Source organism: Carcharodon carcharias, chromosome 17, assembly GCF_017639515.1.
Source record: "Carcharodon carcharias isolate sCarCar2 chromosome 17, sCarCar2.pri, whole genome shotgun sequence".
NCBI lineage: Eukaryota > Metazoa > Chordata > Chondrichthyes > Lamniformes > Lamnidae > Carcharodon > Carcharodon carcharias.
The window spans coordinates 99,512,752-99,532,075 of NC_054483.1; the positions used below are offsets into that span (position 1 = coordinate 99,512,752).

Consider the following 19,324-nt stretch of genomic DNA (forward strand, 5'->3'; position numbering starts at 1 on the left):
CCAGGTGTACCATGGGGAAATTCTCATCCATAGTGGTAGCATGAAGTAGAAAAACAGCAGTAACTAACCAGGTCAGAGACCTGAGACTGGATCCTCTAAGCCTGGGACTGCTGCAGAGTATAAAATGAATAAAACCAAAACTAGAAGAGAAAGAGATAGGATATATGGTTAAATTTATTGACAGTCTAAAGGAACTCTACTTTGATTACGCCCCTGTATATTTCTGGCCCTCACAGACATAAACCTGCTCTCTTCCCACCCTGTTAGCCCTCCACCTGCAGTGGTGGGGGAGGTCATCCCTCTGCTTGCACTGGGGGGAGGTCAGCCCTTTGCCTGCACTGGGGGGAGGTCAGCCCTCTGCCTGCACTGGGGGGAGGTCAGCCCTCTGCCTGCACTGGGGGGAGGTCAGCCCTCTGCCTGCACCGGGTGGGGGAGGGGGATGAGGGAACATCCAGCTGCACTAGGTGGGTGGTTGGGGCCTGGTGGGTTAGCCCTCCAGCTGCATTGGTGGTGGGGTTGGGGTTCGTGGTGGGGGGTGGGGGGGGGTCATGCACCTGTTGAATGTCCTAAACTGGAGGACACGACCCTTCCCCTGGATCTCTCAAGAATTCTAATTGAAAAGCTGAATACCATGGATGCTGGAAATCTGAAGAAAATAATTCTGTTGGGCAGTTGATGTTGGGCGTCAGCTACATGGACATGATGGGGGATGGGCATGAGACTGCCTCCTTCTCACTGGCCAAAGGATCAAGATTCTGAAGGGGCTTGACAGGGTAGATACTGAGTGGCTGTTTCCCCTGGCTGGGGAATCTAGAACAGTCTCGGATAAGGGGCTGATCAGTTAGGACCGAGACAAAATTTATTCAGTCAAAGGGTTGTGAATCCTTGGAATTCTCTACCCCAAAGGGTTGTGGATGCTTCATCGTTGAATATATTTGAGAGTCATAAAGTCGTTTATGGCACAGAAGGTGGCCATTCAGCCCATCAAGGCCATACCGGCACCCTACAGAGCAATCCAGTCAGTCCCACTCCCCCATTCGACCCCCATTATCCTTGCAAGTTAATTTCCTTCGAGCGCGCACCCAATTTACTTTGGACCAGTGAGGAGGACGGAGTGCAGCCCCGGGGTAAGGAGAAGCTGCCAGTCCATCCTGACTCCCCTATCAGACTGTTCGGAAGGTCAGGGTGGCTCCACTAAGGATTGTGGTGACCAGCAGCAAAGCTGGTGGTGAGCACTGGCTCGAAGTTTAAACTGAGGAATATTCATTTGGCAGATGTTAAGTAAATCTTTGGAGGAATCTACTTTGTTTTGTTTTTTAAAATCATTGTTTTTATTCCAAAAGAAGAATTTTACAATTTAAGTGACAGGCTGTAAAATAGTCAGCTGGTTAGTGGAATCATTGTAACCTGTAAGTACAGTGATAGATGAGAGAAACATCACAAGAACTGAAATCTACGAAGGGCCAAAACACAGCGACTGAATGCATAGGCGCCACATCATTCCTCTTAGCCTCTGGGCCACCCAAGCTATGGACAATGGCCATTCAGTGCTCATCAATCATGGTCTCTGCCCCTCTCCATCTCCAACCTTAAGACAACTATCTCCTTCCTGAGAAAACTGCAGGCTCTGCTGTCAGCATCTCTAACCCATAGCCCTGCTTCTTTAACTTATTCACAGCCATGTGAGAATGGTGATGGGGGCTGGTCCATACCTAATGCTTCACTGTTATTGGCTGTTGATACAGTGTCTGTTAAAGGTGTCAACTGACCTCAACTCCACTGAGAACTACAGGAGTCGCTTTCACATCCAGGGGAGGGGGGAGGAGAGGGGGAGGGAGGGGGCGGGAGGAGAGGGGGAGGGAGGGGGCGGGAGGAGAGGGGGAAGGAGGGGGCGGGCGGGATGGAGGGAGGGAGGGGGGTCATCCACCTGTTGAATGTCCTAAATGGAGGACACGACCCTTCCCCTGGATCTCTCAAGAATTCTAATTGAAAAGCTGAATACCATGGATGCTGGAAATCTGAAGAAAATAATTCTGTTGATCTGTTGATGTTGGGCGTCAGCTACATGGACATGATGGGGGATGGGCATGAGACTGCCTCCTTCTCACTGGTCAACGGATCAAGATGCTGAAGGGGCTTGACAGGGTAGATACTGGCAGGGGAATCTAGAACAGTCTCGGATAAGGGGCTGACCAATTAGGACTGAGACAAAATTTCTTCAATCAAAGGGTTGTGAATCCTTGGAATTCTGTAGCCCAAATAGTTGTGGATGCTTCATTGTTGAAAATATTTGAGAGTCATAAAGTCGTTTATGGCACAGAAGGTGGCTATTCAGCCCATTAAGTCCATGCTGGCTCTCTGTCAAGCAATCCAGTTAGTCCCACTCCCCCATTCGATCCCTATATCCCTGCAAGTTTATTTCCTTCAAGTTCCCGTCCAATTTCCTTCTGAAATCAGTGATTGTTTCTGCTTCCACCGTCCTCGTGGGCAGCGAGTTCCAGGTCATTACTACTCGCTGTATAAAGTTCTTGTCACATTCACCCTGCATTTCTTGCCCGAAACCTTAAATATGTGTCTCCCTAGCCCTTGCATAATCAGCTAATGGGAACAGCTTTTCTTTGTCCACCTTATCTAAATCTGTCATCATCTTGTCCATCTTTATCAAATCTTCCCTCAAACTCCTTTGCTCCAGGGAGAACAACCCCAGCTTCTCCAACCCAACCTTGTAACCAAAATCTCTCATCCCTCTGCACCCTCCCAAGGACCTTCATATCTTTCCTGAAATGTACTGACCAGAACTGGACTTAATATACTAGCCGGGGGTTCATCAGAGCTTTATAAATGTCCAGCATAACATAAAGCTGAGATGGATAGACGGATTTTATGGATTTAAGGGACATGGGGCACAGGTGGAAAAATGGTGTTGAGGCAGAAGATCAGCCATGATCGTGTTGAATGGCAGAGCAGGCTCGATGGGCTGAGCAGCCTACTCCTGCTCCTATTTCTTACGTTCTAACAATATTTGGTGACCATTGAACAGTAGAATTGGGAGCATTGTCTCTGACCCATGTGGCCACTGACTCAGAAGGTAGTTCACAGATTCCTAGCATTGAGGGGCAATGCACCAGGAACTGATAGAGAAGGGAACCTCATGCAGCGAAGTCTCCCGCAGATCAGTCGCTATCTGCCTTTTTCCATGGATACAATAATTGTGTGTAGTTAGAACCCCAGATTAATGTGCTGTATCACAGAAGGCACAAAAAAGAAATTTGCGTGCATTTTTCTTCCGAGGTTAAGCTGCTGAAAAAGAGGGTGATATATGGGCAAATTCACTGCCTGGAGCTGGAAGAATTGGAGCAGGAGTCAGCTGTACAGCCCCTCGAGCCTGCTCCGCATGAGTCGCTGCATCACTTGGTGCCGAGAGCTCGCTTTCGGGTTCTCCTGTGTGACGACTGACCTAAAAAAAATAAATAATTCATTAAAAAACACACTGTTCCTTTCCTAAACAGGATCAGGCTGAGAGTCAGGAGAGGAGGGGGTTGGACTATGGCAGAGGTCAGGAGAGGATGGACAACTATCTAAAAATCTCAGCAAAGCAGCTCAAACTATAATGTCCAGCTTCCCCATGTGGCCTCACTGTGTTACCTGTAGCTTTCCGTCTCCTTTCGTTCTGATCAGACTGCACCCCGAGGTTGCTGTGTGACAGCCACCTGGCATAAGATTCCCCGACTTGCCCTGCAACAGAAATCAACATAAATCAGCAAATCTCTTCCCGGCAGCCAGGTTGTCAGGCCTATTCCCCACCCCAGATGGTGATAACACATGGAGATATGTGCAGCCCAGAAAAACTGAGCTCATTCACAGGTACTCCAATGAATTGGAGGCAATTACATTCCTTGGGGGAGGGGGGGCAGTCTATTATGGTTTCCAGGGGGCATTATTATAGTCACCAGTGCAGGGTAACTGTCTGTTGTGAGGCTGATGAACCTTTGCCTGCTCCCAGAGGTATGCTGGAGGATCTCTCTCAGTCTCTGGATGGGCAGGAGCAGTGAGTGTTGGTCAATGAGAGGCTCAGTCTGTACAGACTGCGCTGGAGCTTCCTACCTGTACAGGTACACATTCTGATCTACCTGACAGACCAATGCTCACCTCTCTCATGCAATCTCAGGCTACCACTCTGCCCGGACATATTCCTGAAGGTGATAAGCACATGATCCTGCCTCCAAATGCCCCATCAGGTCAAACAGTTTCTTTCCCTGCCCCCTCCCCCAAGCCCGCCCCACCATATGCAATACTTTCATAACTAATTGTGAATGTTTTCAAAGAAAATGAATAAAACACAATTTTTGAAAATTCCCTGATGATTTTTCAAGACTCGGAGGGGTGTCCCAGCGATGAGTGTTCAACCCCTGGACGTCCAGGTCAGTGGTCTCGGGTACAAACCCAGGCCATCGGCGCCACACATGCCCATGTATCCACTTGATGTGGAATGGACCCACTGATCCTCCAGAGTCCAATATTCTGCTTCTTCCTACCTCTCAACCCCACTGGAACCAACATACCCTCTCGTTTCTTTTGTATGCGTGGGTTAATTATTTATTTGTGGCACCTTGAAATATTTTTGGTAATTTAAAGAGGACCAACCTGTGCCTGGGTTGCAGAGACTCAGATTTCAGTGAAGCTTTTGAAATTACATTTAATTTATTATTTAGATATTTTGTTATTGATACATCCTAACTTTCATTATTGCAGTGGAGAGAGGTAATCATTGTTCTGGTCAGTTGCTAATCTGGGTGACCAGTGAGGAGATTCCTGCTTATAATCTTGTTACAAAGGATGGTAAACACATTCTTGTGACCACTGTATGTCAATGAACTGAAGAGTGAAGTCAGCTGGAGTGAGAGAAGGGGAAATGAATTTCACTGCATTCCCTGGTCACAGTCCATCAGGAACTACTCTGCCCTGCACAGCATTCCATCATCTCCACCCTTGACAAATCCTCATAATCTTCAGCCCTGTTCCTAACCAGATATTCCGCTAGATCTTCTCAAGCGGCCTGCTTGCTCTGGATTTACAGCAGTGGGTGCATTAGGGGAGTAAGTGGCGTAGTGGTATTGTCGCTGGACTAGTATTCTAGAGACCCAGAGTAATGCTCTGGGGCCCTGGGTTTCACCACGGCAGCTGGTGAAATTTGAATTCACTAAAAACCTGGAATTAAAAGTCTAATAATGACCATATAACCATTGCTGATTGCCGTAAAAGCCCATCTGGTTCGCTAATGTCCTTTATGGAAAGAAATCCGCTGTCCTTACCTGGTCTGGCCTAACATGTGACTCCAGACCCACAGTAATGTGGTTGACTCTTAAAAGCCCTCTGAACAAAGGCATTTATGGGTAATAAATGCCAGCCTAGCCAGCCCACGTCCCACGAACGAATAATTTTTTTTAAAATGGGCTGGCACTAGATACAGAACACTTTAACTAACAACCTAATGCTGGTGGGGGGCTGTACCTGTTGTTACAAACCACAGCCAGCTCACAGGGCAGGGATACAGTGTGCTAAGAGAGAAATCAATACCACCAGCCATGAAAGTGAGACAGAACTCCCACCTTTTAGCAACTCTTCCAATTCGGCATCAGTCCTGTAGGTCCCGTCCTGCCAAACTCCTCCTGAGGAATGTGAAGATCCAGAAGCAGCTGATTGGCTGGAGGAGCTGCGTGAAGTTTCAGACATGCTGTGAGTTCCGGATCCATCTGATTGGCTGGAGAAGATGGATGACGTGTGGTGAGATCGACTGGCTGTAATCAAACAGGAGACATTTACAAATTCTGATCTGCAGTATATACTGTGACTCAATAAATATCCTGCAGTCAATCATGCCTGCAGCCCATTAGTGCAGAGTATAGGCAGGGCCAGAGAGAGAAATCACACGCTTTGGTGCTTCACCTGTTTCCGGGCCCCTTATCTATCCTGCCCCTCCATTCAATTCTCCCCCTAACATCCTTTGGGTTCCCAGAATTGGGAACCATAGTCACAGTGAGGTTGAAATGTTTTTTATGGGTTTAGCAAAACTCCTTGGCTTTTGCACTCTATGCCTCTATTTATAAGGCCCATTGAAAGCTCAGGTTTCAATATGATACACTTTACAACCACGGCTTTGTCAGACAATTGCACACAACTTGGTCATTCACGTTTTGCAACCAGCTCCATTTCTTTGAACTGGCCCTATGAAAAATCCACACAGTAACATCCAAAAGACTTAAGCCTCAATCACCTCAAACAACATTCCTATGTACAAATGAGAACAAACAGTGACATATTCTATTGGCGTATGATTCCTGATTTCACTTCCAAGTTTAAAAATGGCAAAACCTTCCAATAAATTTAGCACCAACCAATTCACTTGCAATCATGTGCTATTTCTATTCACACAAGCAGGCTTTGTTGTTAACAGAAAAATTACACCTTGTATTGAGTGATAAATATTTTCTCATTTTATATTGAAACTAACCACATTTACAAAGGCCGAGCATGGATCATATAATGGGAGAGCGAAATACTGCAGACGCTGGAAATCTGAACTATAAACAAAAAACTCGGGAAACACTCAGCAGGCCAGGCAGCATCTGTGGAGACAACTCACTGACCTCTGTTTGTCTCTGCACATATGCTGCCAGACATACTTGAGCATTTCCAACACTTCCCATTTCTATTGGAGCAAAATCAACCCCTTTCACCAATCCTCCAAAAAGCAATCAGACTCTTGTAAGCCTTCCATTCCCCTTCAGCAAGAAACCCAACAGCAACGTCCTGACATCTGGTTTGGCTGACATGCAACATCATCCAATTGGGTAATCACAAAATTAAAGATGAATTTCAAACAAAAATTTAAGATATGAAGAAAACATAAGTAACTTGCTGAGCAAAAAAACCTCAATGTCAAAATTTTAAAAAGCATCAAGCGCCAGAGCCAACTAATAAAGTATTTTTGCCTTTTTCGCTTAAGAAGCAGAGAGACAGACTAGGCCCCAAGTCCTGGTCACCAGGGGAGTTAGATGGGATAGGGATTGGCCTGGAGTCTCCAGGAATTGAAGATCAATCTCCAGGACACTGCTGTGTGCAACCCTGAAGAAAAAAATTGGGACATTAAAAAAGATTTTTTTTTGTCATTTTCTTTGTTATTGAAAATGGATGGGGGGTGCGGGAGGAACGGCTGTTTGGCTGACATGCAACATCATCCAATTGGGTAATAAGTCTTTTGGCATAGGACATGTTTGTGTGTCTGTGTCTGTGTGTCCCCGCACAGAGTAGCGTTTGTGTATAAAGCTCACTCCTACTCTTAGGGTTCTAGCCCTCACTCATAAGCTCACACGCTCATCCTCACTCACATCTGGTCCATGAGGTTTGGAGATTAATATTGCTGAGGAGGAGTTTGGGACGACTGTGAAGGTGGCAAGATACCTTTCCTCCCCGCCCTGTCTAACACTCCAAGAGCCCAAGATCTCGCTGTTGCTACAACCGCTGCTACTCATGGCCTCATCAGACCACTCTGCCATCTTGACTCCTGTAGTCCTTCAGTGGGCTACAGACTGCACGGGAGGGTGCAAGCATGGCCAAGGATGAGCATGTGTATTTACTCTGCAATTTTAGAAATAAACCTTGTCTTAAGGTACACACTGGCTTCAGACTCAATCTTTCCTCAACGTACGATTAATGGATTTAACATGGTAGCAGAGGATGAACATTGAGCTCTGGTGATTGATCATTGAACAAGAAGTTCTGTCAACTTCAGGTACAGAGTGGCAGAACACAAATACAAAATTGCAAGCTTTGAGTATCCACCGGTTTTTCTTTGAACCATATCAGCAGTGGAAAAATAAGGTGGAAATGTGCACATGGGTTACCTATTTATCCCAGAGGAAGCAAGGTATGGCTTTAACATTACCAGAAATATTTTTGGAAATGGATGTGGATGACTTGGATGCTGAAGGGGGATTTACCAGTTGTTGGAAGCATATGAGGCAGGGTCAGCTTTTGATAGATTCATCAACCCATGACCACTACCATCTAGAAGGGCAACAGAAAAATGGGAACACCACCACCTGGAAGTTCCCCTCCAAGTCACTCACCAACCTGACTTGGAAATATATTGCTGTCCCTTCACTGTCACTGGTCACGGGTCAAAATCCTGGAACTCCCTTCCTAACAGCACTGTGGGTGTACCTACACCACATGGACTGCAGCGGTTCAAGAAGGCAGCTCACCACCACCTTCTCAAGAGCAATTAGGGATGGGTAATAAATGCTGGCCCAGCCAGCGAAGCCCACATCCCGTGAATTAATATAAAAAAAGACAACAAATGATCAGTCCACGGACGAGTTCATTATGGACTTTGATGAGTGATATAAGAGGCCAAAAAAGTTTAACCTTGAAATTGGCTTTCAAATTACTGGACTGTGCACTCATTTCTCAGGTCAATAGGCTTTTGGTTTTGATGGGGGTACAATTCTCTGGCAAAACTCGTTGCTTGGTTAAATGGTTACTACCCTGAAAAAACTTTTGGGAAAGCAATCGCTCCCAGCTGCTTTCCTGTCAAACACTAATAACTCTGTTGTAAAGTGAAGGATGAAAAACTCCATGGTTACCGAAGTTTGAGATCGCCAAAATGTTAGATAGATTTCAGTACAAGGACTGGGTTGTTGATAGGTGATCTGAAGAAGGTCGCACTTTCAGCCAATTTGAGAATTGAGACAAAAAGTGGGTTTGGGATGTCCACTGAGGGTGCTTGAACCCGAGAAATGCATGGGGAATGATTAATCTGTGTTATTAATGTGATTCTAAATATCATTAAGCAATGAATTGCCCCCAGCGAAAGGATCGTGTTTTTGAAGCAACATGTGAAACAGAGAATTCTGACGCTGAGAATGATGATGGTGACTGCCATGTAGGAATTGTGTTGGTCACAGGGAGCTTGAATCTGGTGATAGCAGATGACAAAGCACCATGTGCATCACATACTTATATGTTTCGTGGGGCAGAGCAAGAGGGACAAGATACCAGTAGGAAATGGGAGTGTGAGAGACAGAAAGGGGCTATTTTGTTCAGAGGTCAACTGTCCAAAATGGGTTCCTGGGTATCATATTGTCCAGAAGGATCAGATAACTAGAGGGATGTAACAATAGTGGGACGGGCAGGAAAGCCTACTAGGAAATAAAGGAATTGGCTGAATGTCCAGGATGATGGACAAGCAGTGAAGGCCATGGGCTGGAGAAATAGAGTACAAGAATGGAGAATAAGGAAGTGTACCCCAAGTTATAGTAATGGGTCGGGTGATGAATCTCAGGTGAGGACACATTCACATACAGCAGACAGGGCCTCAGATGGGGTACAGAGGAAATCTTAACAGTAGGAGCCCAGACAGACTTCAACAGGCAAGTCGGGGTCGCAGCTTGACATAGTAGAGTGGTGAATGCTGAACCATTATGACAAAAGAGCAGAAGAAGGAGTCCCCATGACCATGAGGTTTTATAATGACTAACAAGTTAGGGGATAAAGCTATACGGGAGGCTAAACAGAAGGAGTTGGATAGTTGGAAGGAATTTGGTAGTTTTCAGGGGTCCCAGATAGTGATCGGCCAGCATTATCACAAAATGTTATGGGTCTGAGGTTACTTTGCACCAACAATCGTATTTAGAAAATGTTAGCCCCATGACAGTCAGTCGGGCTGGGTCCTCACAGAGATACCGATGCTTTCAAAGATGAGGCGGATCTGCTGCAAAGTCTAATTGGACAATTAAATTGGCTGGGCACATAGACAGGGCCGGATGAAAGCTTAGATGTCCTTGAACTGAGGACAATAATGAAACATCCCACTGTCCAAACATCTTATGGGTGAATGCAACATTAAAAAAAAAATTAAAAGATGGAGAAATGTGTACTAAAGTTTCCATCTTTGGGTTACCCTGAGATGTAGAATTGATGGTGTTCAGTGACACCTCACACACAAACCTTGTTGATAAGTTTTCACGTGCAGCAGGTTTTATAATATTTCTCATGGGTGAAAATGAAAAATGTTGTCCCTTGGCTTGAGAAGCTAAGAAAATAAGGTGAGTAGTAAAGAGCACCCTGGCTGCAGAGACTCTCGCATTGGTAGAGGTGGTTGACATGTTATTCCTTTTATCTAAAATATTAGGGGAAATACTACATGGGGGAAATGACAAAGAAAATGTCCTAATAGAATGTTATATCGACAATCGATCTCTTTGGGATAACGTACACTCCATGAAGAGGGAGTGAAAAAAGATTACGAATTGATATCACAAGTCTAAAACAAATGGTGAAGTAAAAGGAAATCTCTAAGCTCCAATGGGTAAATATGAGCCATCAGTTATCCGACAGTTTCACCAAAAGGAACACTTGTAGTGAAAAATTATTGGGGGTATTAGAAGACCAACGACTCAGGATGTGAGTTTTGAAAATTTGAAACTTATTTCTCTGTCTTCAGTTTTATTTTTGTCTGAAAAGAAAATGCACTTGTTTTTCATTTTTTAAAAAAGAGAAGGGTATCTGTTAATGTTGAAGTTGTGCTGCAATGGATTACATGTTTTAAGTTGGTAATTAAGAGCAACTGCTCCCAACTGGGGAAGTATTAGGGCTTCATTACAAGAGTATAAAAAGGTGTTCACATTGGGCATTAGGGGAATAGGACAAGTTTGTATCTTTACACTGCATGCTTGGAAATAAACCTGTCTTGAGTTCCAGGCTGGCTTCAGATGTATTCTTTCTCAACATACAATTAATGGAGTTAACACTGGAGCAATACACCAGCTGAGGTCAAACTAGTTTCCTGTACAAATTCAACATAACCTCCTTGCTCTTGTGCTCTATGCCTCTATTGATAAAGCCCAGGATACTGTATGATTTATTAACCGCTCTCTCCAGCTGTTCTGTCACCTTCAATAATTTGTGCACATGATATCCCTCTGCTCCTGCACCCCCTTTAGAGTTGTAAAGGGAATAGATTTTTAAGCAGATATTAACTCAGGTGATCAAAAGCTTGATCAAAGAGGTGGGTTTTATGAAGTGTCATAAAGGAGGAAAGCAAAGTAAAGATGTGGAGAGATTTAGGGAGGGAATTCCAGAGCTTAAGGTCAAGCTTAAGGCCACCAATGGTGAACTAAAGAAATTAGAAATGCACAAAAGTTCATAATGAGAGGAATGCAGATATCTCAGAGAGTTTGAGGCTGGAGGAGTTTACAGAGATTAGGAGGGGGGGGAGGCCATGGAGGGATTTGGAAACAAGGATGAGAATTTTAAAACCAAGACGTTGCTTGATTGAGATCCAGTGTAGGTCAGTGAGCACAGGGGTGATAGGGGAATGGAACTCAGTGTGTTAGACACAGGCAGCCAGGTTTTGGTGATGTCAAGTTTACACAAAGTTAAAATTGCTTTTCAGAGACAGTCAGAGAAAGGGAGAAAGAGTGAGAAACAGTGACAGTCAGAATGCAGTTGTACTTGAGCATAAATGAGATTAACTTCATTCACAAAATCAATCATTAAAAACAAAAAAAAAGTGACTTACCTCCTGCTGTCTGACCTGCTTCACCACCTGATGCTGCTTGGTTCAGACTGTAAACTAGAAAGGAAAAGTGAATGTTAAGAACAAAGACATGAAAGACTTGCATTTCTATTGCACCTTTCACAACCTCACACATCCCAAAGGGAATTGCGGTCAATGAATTATGGACAATTTATTGTTGAAATACAGAAAATATAGACAGCAAGACCCCACAAAAGCAATGGGATAATGTCAAGATATTTTTAGTGCTGTTGATTGTCAGAAAAATATTGGACAGAAGAGTGGGAAGAACTCCTCTTCCAAATATTGCCATGAGTTCCTTGACATTCACCTGAGAGGCACGTCTGACATTGCAGCACTCCCTCAGTATTGACCGTCTGACAGTGCAGCAGTCCTTCATTATGGATCCTCCAACAGTGCAGCGCTCCCTCAATACTGACCCTCCGACAGTGCAGCACTGGGGGGAAGTGGTGGCATAGTGGTATTGTCACTGGACTAGTAATCCAGAGACTCAGGATAATGCATTGAGGAACTAGGTTTGAATCCTACCATAGCAGATGGTGGAATTTGAATACAACAAAAATCTGGAATTAAAAGTCTAATGAGGACCATAAATCAATTGTTGTAAACTCCCACCCAGTTCACCGATGCCCTTTAGGGAAGGAAATCTGCTGGTCTGGCCTACATGTGACTTCAGACCCACAGCAATGTGGTTGACCCTTACAAACAAGCATCAAACCAGTCGAGAGTCAATAATAAGGAATGAAACCAGATGAACTACCTGTTATCAACTGAGACACCGGAAACAACAATGACCCTGCAAAGTCCTCCTTACTAACATCTGGAGGCTAGTGCCAAAATTGGGAGAGCTGTCTCACAGACTAGTCAAGCAACAGCCTGACATTGTCTGCCCCACCAGCAGGACAGTCCCAGCAGAGGTGCTGTACTAGTGCTATACAGTCAGGAGGGAGTTGCCCTGGGAGCCCTCAATATCAACTCTGGATCCCATGAAGTCTCATGGGCAAGGAAACCTCCTGCTGCTTACCATGTACCCACCCCCCTTCCCCCTTCAGCAAATGAATCAATGCTCCTCCATGTTGAACACCACTGAGGGTGGCAAGGGTGCAGAATGTACCTGGGTGGGGGACTTCAATGTCCATCATCAAGAGTGACTTGGTAACTCCCTTACTGACCAAGCTGGCTGAGTCCTAAATGACGTAGCTGCTAGACTGCATCTGCAGCAGGTAGTGAGGGAAAAACATACTTGATCTCATCCTCTCCAACCTGCCTGCTGCAGATTCATCTGTCCATTACAGTATCAGTAGGAGTGACCACCGCACAGTCATTGTGGAGATGAAGTCCCTTCTTCGCATTGAGGATACCCTCCATTGTGTTGTGTGGCTCTAACACTGTGCTAAATGGGATAGATTTCAAACAGATCTAGCAACTCAAGACCAGGTGCTGTAGGCCATCAGCAGCAGCAGAATTGTACTCAACCACAATCTGTAACCTCATGGCCTGGCATATCCTCCACTGTACCATTACCACCAAGCCAAGAGATCAACCTGGTTCAATGAAGAGTGCAGGAGGATCATCAGGCATACCTAAAAATGAGATGTCAACCTGGTGAAGCTATAACACAAGACTACTTGTGTGCCAAACAGCATAAGGAGCAAGTGATAGACAGGGCTAAGCAATTCAACAAACAATGAATCAGATCTAAGCTCTGCTGTCCTGCCACATCCAGCCATGAATGGTGGTGGACATTTAATTCACTGGAGGAGGAAGCTATACAAATATCCCCATCTTCAGTGATGGGGGAGATGGGGTTTTGCACATCAGTGCAAAAGATAAGGCTGAAGCATTCAGAATAATCTTCAGCCAGAAGTACCGAATGGATGATCCATCTCAGCCTCCTTTGGAGGTCTCCAGCATTCATTCCATGTGATATCAAGAAATGGCTGAAGGCACTGGATAGTGCAAAAGGCAATGGGCCCTGACAATATTCGAGCAATAGTACTGAAAACCTGTGCTCCAGAATTTGCCGCACCCCTAGCCAAGCTGTTCCAGCACAGCTACAACACTGGCATCTACCCAGCAATGTGGAAAATTGCCCAGGTATGTCCTGTACACAAAAAGCAGAACAAATCCAACCCGGCCAATTACCGTCCCATCAGTCTACTCTCGCTCATCAGCAAAGTGATGGAAGGGGTCATCAACGCTATCCAAAGGGCACTGACTTAACAATAACCTCCTCACTGACTTTCAGTTTGGATTCTGCCAGGGTCACTCAGCTCTTGACCTCGTTACAGCCTTGGTTCAAACATGGACAAAAGAGCTGAACTCCTGAGGTGAGGTAATAGTGACTGCCCTTTGACCAAGTGTAGCATCAAGGAGCCCTAGCAAAACTGGAGTCAATGGGAATCATGGGGAAAACTCTCCACTGGCTGGAGTCATACCTAGCACAAAGGATGATGGTTGTGGTTGTTGGAGGTCAATGAGGCCAGGCCCGGGACATCACTGTAGGAGTTCCTCAGGGTAGTGTCCTCGGCCCAACCATCTTCAGCTGCTTCATCAAAGGCCTTCCTTCTATCATAAGATCAAAAGTGGGGATATTGGCTGATGTTCGCACAATGTTCAGCACCATTCATGGCTCCTCAGATATCCAGACAATATCCAGGCTTGGGCTGACAAGTGCCAAGTAACATTTGCGCCACAAAAGTGTCAGGCAATGACCATCTCCAACAAAAGAGAATCTAACCATCGCCACTTGACATTCAATGTTATTATCATCACTGAATCCCCCAATATCAACATCCTGGGGGTTACCATTGATCAGAAACTGAACTGGACTAGCCATATAAATACTATGATTACAAGAGCAGCAGATAGGTGGGAACACCACCACCTGCAACTTGCCCTCCAAGTCACTCACCATACTGACTTGGAAATATATCACCATTCCTTCACTGTTGCTGGGTCAAAATCCTGGAACTCCCTTCCTAACAGCACTGTGGGTGTTCCTACATCTCATGGACTGCAGCGGTTCAAGAAGGCAGCTCACCACCACCTTCCCAATGGCAATTAGGAATAAGCAATAAATGCTGGCCCAGCCAGCAACACCTGCATCCCGTGAATAAATATGAAAAAAAAACTAAGTTTATAGTGGGGGGAGAGTAGGTGTGGTGGGGATACCCTCGACTAACGGAGGGAGAACTCTTGGCTAACTGAAGCATCATCGACACTTTTGAGCAGGAGACCCTGCATCACTAAAAGCAAGCATGGAGTTGCTGCAAGCAATTAGGAAGTCAAATGGTATGTTGGCCTTCATCAGAGGATTTGACTTCAGGAGTAAAGTGTCTTGCTGCAATTGTGCAGAGCCTTGGTGAGACCACACCTGGAGTATTGTGCACAGTTCTGGTCTTCTTATCTAAAGAAGGATGCACTTGCCATAGAGGGAATGCAGTAGAGGTTCACCAGACTAGTCCCTGGGATGGCGGGATTGTCCTATGAGGGGTGATTGAGGAAACTGGGCCTGTATCCTCTAGAGATTCGCAGAATGAGAGGTGATCTCATTGAAACTTACAAAATTCTTACAGGGCATGACAGGGTAGATGCAGGGAGGATGTTCCCCCCGGCTGGTGAATCTAGAAGCAGTGAATGCAGTCTCAGAATAAGGGGAAGGCCATTTAAGACTAAGATGAGGAGGAATTTCTTCATTCAGAGGGTGGCAAATCTTTGGAATCCTCTAACCCAGAGGGCTGTGGAATGTTAGGACTAAAGTATAATTTTAAGTTTGATTTATATTTATATGTTAAGAAAGTGGAACATGGTTTCAGTTTCATTTAGGTTTTTTGTGAGTTTGGTACTGGGAAGTCTGGAGGGCCTCCTAGCAAAAAGGTCAGATTTTCTGGATTTGTTTTTGTATACATGCATTTGAAGAGATGGGTTACAAAGGGGTTAGTAGTTCAGTGATTTTGGGCAAAGCACAGTAGAAAAAAATGTGCTGCTCCCTAGTGACAGGGGTCCAGAGGTGCACAGAGCCACAGGTAAAGACAGAAAAGAAGCTCAGAATGTGTATCTCAGAGAGGGAAGACAGGAGCTCTAAGCTCTCTGATAAGGAATACTGCAAGGCTGCTGGGGAACTGAGTTTCGAGAACTCGTGTTTGCTCTGCAGTTGAAGTAATAGTGAGTTTGGAGTGTGGTTTTGGGTGTCTCAGGGAGAGATACCAGCTGGGGAAAATGCTCAGAAGTCTGCCAGAAGAAAATTGTTTGCAACTGAGCCAGCCCCAGCAAGAAGCCTTGGTGTTGAGCTGATGGTAAATCTTAACTGGGGTTGTGTGTCTGTGAGAGTTTTGCTGGGTTAAAGGGAATTGTGTGACTTTAAATCATCTTCTTGTGTTTGTATTGAGATCTTTCCAACCTTTTTGTCTGGTGTAATATAGTTCATTTTTCCATATTTAAATAATAATCTTTGTTCTTTGTGTTAAAGGTGCATCAGTAAACTCCTGTTAATTTGTTCAGTAACTTTCCTCCATGGTTTCTAAAAACAAATCAAAGTTAGAATCTATCAAGCCAGGTTTCACTCTGGCATCTGACTTGCCCAGTGTTACATCAGCTGGGTTCAATTATTGAGTCTGTTCAAGACAGAAATTGATAGATTCCTAAATATTAAAGATACCAAGGGATATAGGGATAGTGCAGGAAAATGATGCTGTAGTAGATGATCCGCCATGATCCAGTTGAATGGTGCAGCAGTTTGATGGGCCAAATGGCCTACTCATGCTCCTTTGTTCCTATGTCCCTAAAAGGATGCTGACTAATCTCATCTCCTATTGCCCAAGGAGTCCTCCTAATGCCAGGGAATGCCCCCAACATTAGGAAATCCCAATGCCAGGAAAGCCCACACCACTGCTGGGAATCCTCCACAAATCCCATTACTCTCACCTCTGAGGTATTCCTCATATGCTGTTCTGTTCCCATTGAAGATTTTCTCCCAATTGTCTTCGAGAAAGCTGGACATTCCAGGTCCTCCTGAGCTGTGTGATGTGTGCACAGTCCAGCCCTTAGCTACAAAAGGACAATGTTGAAACTGGTTACAAGGGCGGCAATATTAAACCGTTCACTGGGTGATACATTGTGGTGGTACAGCTGGTCCCTTTAACTGTCATTAAGTAAGCACATTGGGATTTCAGGCCATTGGGATTTCAATTATTTGATCAGATAACTGCAGATACTGGAGGTCAGAAGTTAGAGATGCCAATTTGGAGTCATGGAATGGTTATAACACAGAAAGAGGCTATTCGGCTCATCAGTTCCGTGTTGGTTCTTTGTAAGCGCAATTCACCTAGCCTCACTCACTTGCCCTTTCCCCACAGCCCTGCAATTTTTCTCTCTTCAAATAATTATCCAATTTCCTTTTGATTGTATCCACCTCCACCATTTTATCCAAGCTTCCACTGTCCTTTTTTATTTCATGAGCTTTAACTTTGCTGACAAGGCTGTTATGTGGCACTTTGTCAGACACCTTTTGGAAAGCCATGTACACTACATCAACTGCATTACCCTCATCAAACCTCTCTGTCAACTCATCAAAAAAATTCAAGTTAGTTAAGCATGATTTGTCTTCAATAAATCTGTGATGACTTTCCTTAATTAATCCATATTTATCCAAGTGACTTGTTAAATTTGTGCTAGATTATCTCTTCTAAAAGCTTTCCCACCTCCGAGGTTAAGCTGACTGGCATGTAGTTGCTCGGCTTATCCTTACGCCCTTTTCTGAATAAAAAGCAATAGCAAGAGCAGCCAGAGTGGCTTCCTGTAGGCTTCCTTCTTCCCGAGTGCCTGTGACGGAAGGACTCCCTCCCCCAACAAAGCCACAAGCCGACAGGGTCTGCTGAGGAGCCCCCCTGGATGGTGAGCCCCCACCTGCTGCTGGTTGAATACCACTGGCAGTAGGATGAGGCCCACTTTACGGTCCCAATTGGCTTCTGGGGGAAGGCTGCCCAAAAGCTCTCTTGCCCTGGACTTAGTTGGAAGATGGTGGAGTGTTGGGGATGGGGGGAAGCAGCAGAATCTCCATCCAAAGATTATCAATGAAACACCACAAAATCTGGGGATCCCTTCCAGTACTGGGGATCCCATACAATCCTGGGGATCCTGTACAACCCCATTAAATCCTGTAAAAATCTGACTTCTCACCTCGCAGGTATTCCTCATATGCTGTCCTGTTCCCGTTGAACGCTTTCTCCCAGTCAAACACAAAACTGCCAGATTCCCCAGGTATTGATGAGTGTCGGGATGAACTGTGTGACGTGTGTACAGTCCATCCATTATCTAGAGAGGCAATGATGAAAAGCATTTACCAGATATTGTCCCATTGCTGTGGTAAATTGGATGATGACCTGATTTATAAAAAAGGTGCAGGTGATCGCTTGTCTATATCAATGTTTGTCCTGTGTCACAGCAGCATCAGTGAGACACAAGGGATGTAGACAGTGTGACCAAGCATCCTAATTTTGCTAGAAAGGGGCATCTCATAATGTTCTCCTTTAATCAGGCTAACAATTACATGCATCTGTTTTTAAAAATGTGGCCCACAAAGTTGCTGGAATGTGAGCTGATAGCGAGGCAGCGAGGACAGCAAGGGACATCTGGGGGCTGGGTGAAAAACAGGATAAACAGTCTCTCTCCTTAACCGGTGAGATTAAAGGATTGGGAAATAAACATACACACACTATACCAGTGCTAATTCATGGTCCTACCCCTCATGTGATCCTCCAACTCTGTGTCATTTCTACTTGTTCCATCTTGCCAGAACACTCTGCGATGTCCAGGACCCCAAGTGGTGATGGTGCGGGTATCGATCAGCCCAGTATCTGAAACAGCAAGTCCAATGTCAGAAAATGTGGTTTTGCAGTGGGTGATTTCGGCTGATTCACTTGTAAAGATCAGACGCTGATCCCAAGAGCAAAGTGGTTCATTTAATTTCATTCATTAACAAAAGGGGATAGTTTAGAGAGAGCGAGATTCCCTGCTGTACACATTGTGAATTGTGTGTAGCTCCCTGTATGTATAATGCTGTAACCTTCCCCTGAAAATGTCTTCCTTCAAAGAGATTGAAAATTGATTCTCGAACAAGTCAAGGTGAAGTTGGAATTCTTCATCAGCCAAAGGGATTACTATTCTTGATCTGCTCGAGATTGTACACTAATTATATATTTTTACGAAGGATAATTGCCCCCCTGTGGATTTGTCAATGATTAAGAAATGATTGGATAGATTATACTTTGCTCAATCTTTATGCTTCTGGCCATCATTTGAACAAATAAAAAAATAAACATTTGGACATTTTATGACCAGACAGGGATCAAGTATGGTCTCATATGGATGTCACATGGGGCCAAAAATGTAGTGATAGTTTGGAGAGGAATGGGGGATATAAAAGCGGTGAGCATTTGGAGAGGAACAGGGGATATAAAAGCGGTGAGAGTTTGGAGAGGAACAGGGATATAAAAGCGGTGAGAGTTTGGAGAGGAACAGGGTTCACCACCTGTGGACAGTGAGAGCCACTTTCAGAAACATGAATCGAGGTGAGACATTGCAGGGAAACAGGTGATTGGCTGGTGAGTATATCCTATATATCATATCTAACTAGGGAACTTCAATTGGGGTAAGTAGAGCATTTATTGAAATGAACCTTCTCAAGGGCAATTAGGGATGGGCAATAATGCTGGCCTAGCCAGT

The 19,324-nt window shown here is 44.9% G+C and overlaps 1 protein-coding gene across 4 annotated transcripts in view; it reads right to left on the bottom strand.

The window, feature by feature from the left end:
• Window positions 1-1,895: 1,895 nt before the first annotated feature.
• Window positions 1,896-19,324, bottom strand: part of col17a1a (collagen, type XVII, alpha 1a) — a 124,367-nt gene continuing 106,938 nt past the window's right edge. For all 4 annotated transcript variants that reach the window (XM_041210478.1, XM_041210476.1, XM_041210475.1 and 1 more), the window contains 7 exons: window positions 18,343-18,456; window positions 17,780-17,914; window positions 16,526-16,648; window positions 11,582-11,635; window positions 5,610-5,798; window positions 3,646-3,735; window positions 1,896-3,457 (listed from right to left, as the gene is read on the bottom strand). In XM_041210478.1, the coding sequence (XP_041066412.1) occupies window positions 3,408-3,457; window positions 3,646-3,735; window positions 5,610-5,798; window positions 11,582-11,635; window positions 16,526-16,648; window positions 17,780-17,914; window positions 18,343-18,456 (755 nt within the window). In that variant the 3' untranslated portion in view covers window positions 1,896-3,407. The remainder of the gene's footprint in view (window positions 3,458-3,645; window positions 3,736-5,609; window positions 5,799-11,581; window positions 11,636-16,525; window positions 16,649-17,779; window positions 17,915-18,342; window positions 18,457-19,324) is intronic.